Below are 12,199 nucleotides of genomic sequence, written 5' to 3'. Positions count from 1 at the left end.
TACTTCACTTCATACAAGCCGGGAAAAGAACCACGGTCATCATCGCAATTAAGATATCACGCTTCATGTTAAGATATAGAAAGAATGCAGCATCACCACTGTGGCCTGTAAATACTGAACATTTATGGATACACTTTGGGCTTGCACAAAATAAACAGGCTCACTGCTGCCACGCTGTGGCTTATTGTCCGCAGCACATCCTGACTCCCACCGCTTTCACTCAAAATACTGTACCAACACACGCACACACATTGGTATAAAACAGCACCACATACATTACAAAATATACTTTATATATGATAACAAAGCACTTTTCCATGGCACTTTGTGATCACCGTGACACCTTCAAGAAGGAACAAATGTGACAAGCAAACATTGAAAATGAACATTGTACAAATCAAGACAATACAGTGCATGGAACAATTACAGCTTCTGTACAGTCTCCACAACAACATCCATTGTAAAAAGGGACACGGTTTTGTTTCAGAGTGTTTGTGAAATAAAAATGTAAATGTTTTGGGGACTCTCTTAACAAGGCAGGAAATAAGCTCCGGTGGAATAGTGGAAAGATCCTGCAGCAAATCATTCAATAAAGCTCAGGTATAAGCCTCAAGGTGATTTACAGACACACAAACACACAACGGGCAGGAGCCCCTCCAACATTGATTTTATTCTAACAGCATGACACATGTGAACATGTCCGACCGTGATGCATTGTATGCACACTTAGTGAGGATAAAGACTGTAAGGCCAAAAGGGATTCAGTTCACAGCCTCTGAAAAGTGACATGAAAACAAAAGTCATTATATTCCCCATCAACAGTCATATTGATTGTTCATATAAAACTGAACCAAGCACACTGCAAACATTCTCCTCATTTTCCCTGCAGACGGATATACAGTAGCTATTCATTTTGTAAATTCTGGCTTTTTCGTTTGATCACAACTGTCACCACAAAAGACCACGACACATTTCTACAGAGTGATATTCACATTTTCGATAAGGGATGGCAATCGCCGGATTCACTGTCATTCAGTTGAGTGGAGAAGAGGAGGACGCTCACTTCTAAGGATTAGTGCCAGGAGTGGTTTTACTTATCCCCCCCTACCTCTCTCTGTCTTGATCCCCTTCTGTGTGTGTGTGTGCGGGCGTGTGTGTACGTCTGTCTCCCAGCCCAGAGTCGGGTTTAGCTACACAAGGCTGCAGCAGCCGGTCTTGTGCTTCTGAGATTCGATGTAGTCATGTATCTGGAATTTGGGCTCATTTGGCTGTTGGGTAGTTCTGTGCTTCAGCTCCCTGGAAGAAAGAAAGAGAGCATGTCAAATATTGAGGGGGCGGATGAGTGGTGGGATGGAGCAAATCGAGTATATAGGGAAGGTTAAGAAATGCATGTGAGAGAGGGCTCTGTTTTTTTCTCTCCCTCAATCTCAATGTACGCTCATCAGACAGAATATTTTTATCCTTGCTATCTAATGCAGAGGGGTCCAATTTAACCACATCTGAGTTATGGATGCCCTTGGACGGACAATTGTAAAACCATCTATTGAATATCTGAATATGCTCTTGATCACGACAATAACGGCCCCTGCAATTGATTATTATTTATTTTTACAAAGAGATGCTTGGAGTCTTAAAAAAATGTCCACATTCACAACCACTGCCAAAGCATATTTACTTCTACATTAGCTTTATTGATGTTTCTTGCCATTTAAATTCAGCAATCCCTCCTTTATCAGAGGTGCTACATTCCAGATCAGCAAGGATTTATGGTATTATTTATAAATATTTAGAAGTTTCTGGCATTCTCTTAAATCAACAACAACTAATACAGTATATGCATATGAGGGGCAGTGATTATTTATACCCACTTGAGGTTGCAATCCACACATTCTTAACCATAATTTCCATGACTGTGAATGTGTGTATACCTTTAAAAGGTGGGTTTACTCAACTGAGTGACATGGGAGTGGATGTATAAAAACAAACTGATGGCTGGGTATTTCCTGGCTAAAGCATTATCTACTGTGATGGTGTCATTTGACGCAAGCGGCAGGTGTGCTAAAAATGTGCTTCAGAGGACTGACTGTGTTTTGTTAGCGTTTGTTGAATGAACCGATTGGACGAGCACCAGGGGCAGTTTCCATCATCCCTCTATCAAAACCACCTGTTATGAATTACAACTCGTTCTAACTAGCTGTGGTAGCCAACAATGTATATTTTACCTGAGACGGGCAACAGATCATTTTTTGGTTCTCTGCTACAAAACGACTGAAACAGAAGCTGGATCCAGCTGTATACTGACACCCTGCGATTTCCCGTGGTTACTATGGTCACCACATAGCTGTTGTCACATTGACGTCGGGATGCATTTTCACCACCCTCCTACCAGTTTTTTTTTCTTACATATAGGCTGCATTTTTAATCTAAGCTTTCACTGTGACAACTGTCTGGTTGCTGAAGTTATTATTTGATGTTAATGTCAAAACATTGCTCACCACACTTACTTTGCGATAGCTAGAAAGGCCAGCTCCACATTGATGCCGGTCTTTGCGCTGGTCTCCATAAATGGCACTCCATACTCCTAGGACAAGACGTATGAGACTATTTTGATTCTAAGTTTAAAGAAACACATCTGCTTGAATGAATTGAAAGAGGTGTGTCCCAAGACTTTTGCCCAGATAAGCGATTTGGAACCTTACCTTCGCCAACTTTTCCCCATCCTCCGTCTTGACAACCCGCTCTGCGGCCATGTCTGACTGTAAGGCAGCAGCATAAAAACAAGACATTGGCCCCGAAGTTGGAGGTCAGAGGTCATAGGGTCACTGAGCTAATTGTTAGCTGGCTCACGATGTCAAGCCCATTCACACGGCTTATCCTCTTATTGTTGCATGACTGCCAGACAAGAGGACGTTCCGGAGCCAACGCTCCCGCAGAGTGAAGGGGTGTCACAAACTTCACCACCAGTGGAGGACGCAGCTGCTCTCACCACAAATTAGCCTCATTGACATTACATGAATCCCCCTGAGCAGTGGCTTCTCCCAACCACCAGAGGGAGCCTTTGGACAGTTTAGTTATACTGTTGCTGGCAGCAAGGAGACTCGTCGTCACCGGAGTGCATTGTGCAGAAAATGGTTTCCAGCAAGGAAACGCTAGAAGCAAGGGATTCTGAATTTATGATGGGCTTGTTTTGAATGCATCATGTCATGGACTGGTTTTGTGTTTTAAAACATTAATGAAGGAAATGGAAACACTCAGCTTCATGTTTGTGATGTGTTCAGATATGAGCATTTTTCTGAACATGCATATGAGGAGTAAGTGATGGTACATTCTCCTCCTATCCTTTTTGTGGAACACAAAAGAAAAGGAAGGTTTGCTCACCTTGTTGCCGAGCAACATGATGACCACATCCTTCTGGGCATACTCATGTACTTCATTCAGCCAAGCCTTTAAAAAGTACAAACAGATAGTCAGAGCAGTAATGTGTGATTATCTTACAAACAAATATCTCAAAAATGTATCACGCTTGTCCCCGGGGACACGTCCGTCAATCAATCGCTGTGAGAACGAACCACCGAGGAACACTTTGGACTGCTTTTCATGATCAAAACTGGCCTGCTTTGATAACATTGTGCTGCTTCCGGTGGAGGAGGGAATGTAAGCCCTCGTTGTAGTTTGTAAAGGGGCTTTTAGGAGCAGGAAGTTTACAATACAAAGGGAGCAATTAGCCTTAAAAATCTTACCCTGATGTTGTCAAATGATGGCTTATTGGTGATATCGTAAAGCAGAAGTAGTGCTGTGAAGAGCAAAAAAGAGAGCCAGGTGTATTGCAATAACACTTGGCTAACACATATAGGTAAATGCTCTCAATGAAAAGTACAGCATATCTTCGAGAGGTGGCTCCCCCACTTACACAGTATGAGGAAGTAAGCTAAACGAGGAAGGCTACCTTGGGCATCTCTGTAGTAGGCGTGTGTCACGCTTCGGAATCTTTCCTGGCCGGCTGTATCCCAAATCTGAAACAAACCACATAATTACACAGTGACTCAAACAGAAATGCTGCCATACTGAACAAGTCGAACTACAAACAACCAATGGAGGAATGTACCATTATAGCTCAAAATAATTAATCTAGTAAAAGCCAACTTGTTTACATCATCTGAACGGTTTTTATCATTTTTGTCATCGTCACGGATTAATCCCGAATCATTTCACATGTGGTAAAATAGGAATATTTTCATTGTCATGGTTATATGAGAATGCGTGCTATGATCAGATCTTGGTGGCAACCACTAACTGTAGCTGTTAAAATCAATGTGTTCTTACATCTTTCTGCCACACAAATGATGTTAACTCTGTGGGCGCTGAATTCTGCATTAACGGCAGCATATGACGCAAGATGTGCAGGAAACCATTTGAGAGACAAGCGGTTAAGGCTCCAGCTACCGCAGAGGTATCTAATTCTGTCACCTCCCACTCCTGTTCAACAAACAGGTTATGAGGATCGCCGACTAGGCGCCTCTGCGTGAAGAAATCTGGTAAAGTCCCTTCAATTTGTAAACCCTCACAGATGAGTCCGACATAATCCGTTGGACGTATGGGTGAGCATGTGTGCTGCAAAATAGATGAGAGGAAAGGCGCACTCGCTCACCTGGAGTTTGACTTTCAGGTTGTCGACATCTACCACTTTATTCTAGGGGCACAAGCAAGAAGAGCCGTGAGACATGCACCGCATGCTTAACAGAGCAGAGTGCCGTGAGTAAACGGCACGGAAATGAATGACGTACATTTGAGGGGACTAAAAAAGCACAAAGGCTCAGCGTGTGGCTAAAGAAAAGAGACAAGTACAAGTGGCTTGTAAACGCCGCCAGAGAAAGCCAATTGCAAAACGCGCACGACAACATCAGTGAGTAGGACAATGGGCAGAATATCAACTGACTCCCACTGTTAATTTCCTGCTAACTCACAAGGCGGCAATCTGATTTCCTGGGCAAAGTTTGGTTTTAAACAGTTGCAACCACTCCAGCCAAAAGGAAAATTAAAATACAGAATATTGTAAGAGCCAACATTCAAATCCTGAGAGCAGTTTTAACACTTCCAGTTGCCCCGGTAAAATATTTGGGGATAAACTGCACTACTTACAGGAAATACACCGTTACGTCTATTTAGAATAAATGTGTTCTATAGGAAACCACTGAAATAGAATTGATCTGTTCGGAAATCAAACTGTCACCTACATAAAAACAATATTTGACTTCTTAACTGCCATACAATTGTAAAACTGGGACCAATAAAAATAATACAATTACAACTTTGCTACGCTCGCTTCCTCGGCCACACCACTGTACACTTATTTGGATTCGATGAGAGTTGTACAAAATAATAAATCACCAGAATTGACATTGTAATCTGTATATTACTAAAACTAAAAACTGATTTCTGAAGGAGGATCGCCATCACTTATATCCGTTTGTGGGAGCATAAAAAAAAAGCTCTTTATTTTTGTGCAGCCACAGTATTGTTGTATTTTATGGCTAAGATTCATTCAGGCTATTTAGCTACACGAGATAAACATGTTTAGTAAAACAACATATCACTACACCGCTCTTCTAACTACTGAATAGAAAAGTGAAAGCACCCTCACTTGAAATAAAACAAACACTGTTGTGAAAGTCGTTAGGTCCTATAGCCATCTACAGTCAGCACATTGTGGTTTGTTAACCTTTCACAACAATAACCTTCCCAGCAGAAAGCAATTCACAGATAAGGGAAGTGTGAATACGAATACACTTTCAATATGTGTTTGAAAAACAACACAGTTGGGGGTGGGGGTATGGGGAGCTCAAGATGTGTTCAGATCTTACAGCGGCAGCAACCTGCTGAAAACTGTGCTATGGCAGAATGGACATGGTTCAACCCTGCATTAGTTGCCATGGCTTTCTACCCCCTCCACCCCCCACCCCCAATTATGATGTGAGAGGAGCCTGCATGCTGAGTAACTGCTACAAGGAAGCATGCCGAAAATAGACCAGCCATGTTACATGCTGACACAACAGCACTGCCTGCCTTTTCATGCTCACATAACAACCTCAGAACTCAACTGTTTCGCTCGGCTTACTCCATTTTCCAGCAGCTTTAACCTCGCTTTCCCGGCCACGAGAAGCCCGAAGCAGACTATTCATGACTGTGAATGAACAGCGCGGCGGTGAATGCATCGCTTGCTTCAGTCTCGCTGTCTTTGTCAGTGGATCCTGAGCACAGGACCTGTTGCTTTTCCCTGAGTGGTGGAAAAACAAATGGTCCTCAGTGGAGATGATCCACAAAGCTCTATCTGACGGACAACCACTACACTCCCTAATGTCTCTCTCGCCAAGATGATACATCACTCTGGCTAATGCAACACAATTTCCGTCCGAAAGCACCCATCGTTGTCTCGCCATTAGTGTTTTGTGTTGATTGGAGGGAAACACAAGGTTAAGCGGGATCACTATTAAGAGACCACTTTTGTGATTATCACATAATGGAGTGGTGATTTGGATTCCAAAATACTGTACAGCTACCCTGAGCCATCATGAGGTTTGTAGGGAAAATGAAATAGTTAATACAAATAACGTAGCTTTGTTGCTCTACAGTATATGCTATGCTCTATGTATCCACGCCATTGATACAACTACAGAAGAACAGCTTTGTGTTCAACTACACGTGCACAATTTTACACTGAGTGAGACAGACGACATCATTATTTCAGTCAATATACAGTATATACCAGACTTTATATACATTTGATTGGCTGGATCAGATTGGCAGATATTTTACATTTTATAATAGATCGGTAGTCAGTCGTAATGTCATAATTTGCCGATCGATCAATGGCATCACTGATCGGTTGCGCAAAATAAGACATTACAGCAAACACAAACTCATTCACTCCAGGGATGTTCCGTGCCGCCATTGTTATTAATCTAAGGTTTCTAAGCATATACAGTCAGTTTCTTTTTTAATTTTTTCTCCAATACTTTTAAATAAATTGTTTGTTTTTTTGTCATGGTTTTCCCCACATTTTACTTGTATTTATACATTTCATTGAACATCAATAATTAGCAACTTTGGGCTATTCGTGGGACAGGCCAGTCCCGATTCCCCACGAATAGCCAGGGTTGACTGTACAATAAACAAACTAATTGCTTAAAAGGGGGAAATTAACCCAAAGAATATGTTCCCAGCAGACCCACTAGTTGAAACACGGCATTCTGATTAATATTGCGTTTGTGGAATATGAATTAAGCAGCAAAATCCATCCGTTTTAAGCCATCTCAGGGGGCGGCCATTTTGTCCGCCAATGTTTTTATTTGATGATGTGCTGTGTTTGTAAAAGATGTGCCTTGACTCAATACTAGTAATAACAATAATAGGTTAGGAAAAACTACAATAGAGGATGCTCAAAGGTCAGGTGGTAGGATGAGTTAGGACCTTCCCCGGCATTGAGCTTAGGAGACCATGATGTGGGCGTGCACCCATGTGAGGAGCAGCCGGCGGCTCCTAGCTACACAAGTGGGCTGTGAACTCCACTGGCTGCCTGCTGACAGGATTTGTACATTTGGTGCTATCGTCACACGCTGATGGAAGCGAGGTGATAATTGGCACACCCCGGAGTGGCTCGCTATTTGCTCTACAGTTGTCAGAGTAACAGGAATAGGAGACAAATGACAAATGTGAGGAAAAGTGGGCGTTTTTCAACAGGATCTCTCTCACTCTCTCTCACCCTAAAGTCTATTCCAACGGTGGCAATAAAGTTTCCTCCCACAAATGCCCCGTCTTTAAATCGCAGCAAGATGCACGTCTTTCCCACGGAGGAGTCTCCCAACAGCATCACCTATCGATTAGAACAAAAACCATCAGCAGAGGGAGGGAGCCAGTTTGAGGTTACAATTAAACGCAAGAATGCTTTTGATAACAATTGCAATTCAACAGTGGAGGAAATGAACGCCGAGAGTTGAATGAATCATTTTGTGTTGAAATATTTCACAATAGAACATGCTATTGCACAAGTCTAAGATGAGTTTCTTGGGAAATATGATGACTATGACTGCGCTGAGGTGCCACCAACATGTGACACTGTCAAACCTGGTTTGGATGTTTACAGTTAAATCGTGCTATAGAGAGGTATTCATTTCATGTGCCAATATGGCTGTGCAGTGGTGCATAACTGCATTAAATCATACTGAGAGCCCTTTTCAAAATATTGCTTACCATATGCCAGAGGGGCAAAACGGTGCAAATATCTCTCATTATGATGCACTGTAGCTGCAACTACAACAATACACATTGCTTACTTCCCCTTATCCATGTGTGCCCATGAAGTGCCCTGCGGCCATTGAAAGTGCTGATTCACTTGAACTCACCACGGTAATTAATTGCTTGGTGCAATCTAACTCCTATTGTGTGAGCATCTTGAACAGTAACAGGTGTGTCTTTCCTGCTTTTGGGAATGGGAGCGGTGCAACAAGTACACCCTCAACAAATATTTGCAGCAGCACATATGGACAAAGGGAAGATTTACAGTCTTTACAATGCCAATTAAAACTTTGGGTCTGCTCTAAAACAAGACAAACACTATGCCAGTATATGTACACTTTGTGGTCACTATGCTGTATTACGTCTAGAAAAACAGATAAATCATGGCAAATACACACCTTGAAGGCAATATCATAATACTCGTTAATAGAAGCGCACCGCTCCAACACATATTTGGACGTCCCGTTTTTAGACTGCTTTTGCGTCAACGATGCCTTCCTGGTGGACATCGCGATGGCAAATGATGCGTTCACGGAGCCAAAGCCACTCTAGTCCGCGATGTAGTCCAGTAAGGACGCACACAGTGTTGCGTGTGGATGTGTGTATGTTGAGTGTAGATCTCAGTCTGTGTCTCTGGCGGTCTCCAGCCCTTTTGCTCGCATGCTGTGTGGTCCCAAAAATGATGATCGCCAGGAGGAAAAAAATGGGAAAAGCTCACCCTTCAGCGTTTAAAACACAAAATAAATGTTAAGGGGGCGGGGGGAAACGCGAAGGGGTCAATTTAGAAGCATCCAGCAGTCATGAGAGCGGAAAATGACACCCGAGCGGAAACATTTCTCTGCTTTGCATCCTGGCGTGGGCAGACGATATGATTGAAAGTGCGCACGGCGGCAGCGTCTACTGTGTGTGAGCGTGTGACTGCGCGCGCACGTGTGTGTGTGCATGAGCGTGTGTTTTCATGAGTGAAACATCATCTGGTCCAGCCCCCAGGCTTTTGTACCCAAAACAGCTGCAGGGGTCAGATGAGACGATAGCTGACTCATCCGTGCCACAGGTGTTGTCCATTCCGTTTAATGGGCATACAGAGACTGTTTTTATTTTTACTGAACTCATTTGAACGCCCCTTGAATTAGAACATTTCATTCATGACCACAATGAAGCTGTCACTGTTATAATCTTGCATCGGCTATTTGTGCTATAAATCATTTCCCACTACCCTCTTCTTCTTTTGCTCTTGTCAAGAACTGATGATTCTATTTAAAAAGAAGACTCGGTTGCTTAATTCAAATGTCATACGTGTCAAATCGTTTCACCAAGAGTCAATTTAACAATTCAATATGTACAAGCATTTTCCGGCAGTATTTGTCTCTCCCTAGCGTTCGTAATAAGAAACTACTTTGTCTGCATGGTGCGCATTGATGGCAATTTAGCACTTTTGCTGCCTTTCAAACCAGCCTAGCATCTCACCAAATCACACACACACGCCAGCACCTGGCAACACATTAAACTAGTATTAAAAAAATGTTCGAACATGTTTAGCAACTTTTAAAAAGTGACTGAAAAGCAGTAATCCATGCCTTTTTCCTCTAAATGAAAAAAAAATCTTTGTCACTCAGAAAACACAGGGCCAGACTATCTTGCCGCAAAATTGCATTGTGAGTTGTTAAATTCACTCAATACATTTCATATTGTTTACAATTTAAAATGTGATGATAAACAAACAGAAATAATCTGAAATAATCAACAAATAGAAACTTGTTGTTGGTATACACTAATGGCTCCTTGACTGATTTTGGAACTGGCTCGTGCACAAACTCAGATGTGCTAACATTGTATGCTTATAAGAAGATAATAATGACAATCTGGGTATCTAACAAATCAAAGTGCAGCTCTGCTTACCTTTTGACTTTGATGTATGGTCATGGTTTACCCCTCCATGTCCAGAATGAACATGAATGGTGCTCGCGTGACTCCACCACTGGCTAATTTAACCATATCACTCCCCTTTAAAGGGAAGGTCATTGTTTATGCATGCTTGCTTTATTCATGATGGAACATGTTATCAGCATTAGAAATATAAAGTAATAAAGTCATTTTCGAGGTTTTATTAATTTAAGAATTTGAATGTTTTACATTCCGCTCCCTCACTGCTACGAGCTTGCAAAAATTTGCTTTTTTTTTTCAGACTTTACATTTGCAGAGGATGATAAAGCTGATATCTTTCCTCAAAATAAGCATCTACATGAAGAAGAGTCGACTAAAAATAAAACCTCTGAAGATATTTTACAATCACTATTTAAATGCTGATAACGATTTATCACATAAGGCAAACATCAGCAAGGGTTCCGTGAAAGTCTTACTGTTAATATTTTGTGAGATATGCCACCAAGTGTGAGTCAGTCTGAAGAGAAGACCTTGATCTTTAAATGTCAAAGCTGACAAATATTTATGCAGGAAAATGCCAGTGTATGCTCGCCGGTTACAACATGTGCAACCAAAAACTGCCTTCACAAAGGTATTACCTTAATGTTTTATACATGCCATACTGCATATAGCAAGAAGATATTTTCATTGTAGCTCTTGATTTGGATCTCATTAGGTAGTGTCTGGTTGGCATACATTATTGACATTTTTGATCCTCTCATGCCAATGCGAAGCCAATAAAATACACAAATATTACAAAGACACTTTTACAGCTCCAGTCATTGCCCTTGAATGCATGCTGATGCACGGTGCAGCAGGAAATACACATCAAGCACCTTCGAGCTAATTTAAATGGCAACGCCAATTTATTACATTCAGACAGACTCCACCGTGCTGCTCTATAAATGCAGCGACATAAAGCCAAGTGCCACATCATACAGTACACTGAGCCGTGCCTCTTGTCTGGCCCTCCTCCCCCACGTCAAAAAGCATAACATCGTCCTTATTTAAAACGCCACTGCAGCCAACACCCAGAAGCAAACAGGCTGCTTCCATACAGTTCACTGTTACAGCCCTCATCACAATTACAGAATCATGACAGGAGCATAATTATGCTTAATAACCAACCTTCCGTCAAGAAAACCCCCACGGGATATTGAGAATAGTAATGAATGCAGTGAGAAGATGAAGCTTCTTGCCACGACTGGTCCATTTCTGCATTTACTTAAGAGACTCAAGCAATCCACAGTGAATTGAAAGAGAAAGAAAATAAACAGGCCTCTGTTATGTCATAACTTGAGTACAAACAGCCCGCCGTGAAGCTGTGTCCTTCTCATCACTCAGATGAAGGCAGCAGCTTGTGTGAGGGTGGGGGGTGAATCTTGCGAAACAAACTCTTGGTGAGTGGGTGCATGGCAGGAAGTGCACGCACTGTGAAACTGATGCCCACGGTGGTGGAGGTGAAGGACCCGGAGATGAAATGGCCCTGGCCCTACTGGTCTTTCCCACGTCACTGTCACCCACTACAATGATGTGTGGAATGTAATAATGAAAGAATCGTCATATTTAAAGTGGAAGTCAACCCAAACATTTTTTCACGAGAACATATTCTATGCAGGCCCACAAATTGAAACATGGCATTTGGGTTAATGTTGTGTTTGTGGACTATGAGTTAAGCATCAAAATCCACCCATTTTTAGCCATCTCAGGGGGGCAGCCATTCTGTCACTTCTGTCGACTGAAAATGACATCACAGTTGCAAAGTGTTCAGCTAATGACCAATCACAGCTCACCTGTTTTCTGAAGCTGAGCAATGATTGGTCGTTATCTGAGCCCTGAGCAACTGTAATGTCATTTTCAGTCGACAGAAGTGACAAAATGGCCGCCCCCTGAGCTAGCTCAAAACGGGTGGATTTCTCATATTCTACAAATGCAATATTAATCAGAATGCTGTCTTTAGACTAGTGGGCCTATATTGAACATA

At 42.2% G+C, this 12,199-nt stretch overlaps 1 protein-coding gene across 1 annotated transcript; it reads right to left on the bottom strand.

Moving 5' to 3' along the window:
- Window positions 1–103: 103 nt before the first annotated feature.
- On the bottom strand, window positions 104–9,244 carry LOC147134720 (ras-related protein Rab-37). Its single transcript, XM_086055134.1, has 9 exons — window positions 8,691–9,244; window positions 7,760–7,870; window positions 4,649–4,690; window positions 3,947–4,013; window positions 3,741–3,793; window positions 3,379–3,444; window positions 2,700–2,756; window positions 2,505–2,581; window positions 104–1,296 (listed from the first exon to the last, which is right to left on the bottom strand). The coding sequence occupies exons 1-9, from the start codon at window positions 8,799–8,801 to the stop codon at window positions 1,191–1,193; spliced, it is 690 nt and encodes a 229-aa protein (XP_085911260.1). The 5' UTR covers window positions 8,802–9,244; the 3' UTR covers window positions 104–1,190.
- Window positions 9,245–12,199: the final 2,955 nt, after the last annotated feature.

Source organism: Filicampus tigris, chromosome 16 (assembly GCF_054856515.1).
Source record: "Filicampus tigris isolate MCC_2025a chromosome 16, RoL_Ftig_1.0, whole genome shotgun sequence".
NCBI classification, from domain to species: domain Eukaryota; kingdom Metazoa; phylum Chordata; class Actinopteri; order Syngnathiformes; family Syngnathidae; genus Filicampus; species Filicampus tigris.
This window is presented reverse-complemented; position numbering and strand designations above follow the sequence as displayed.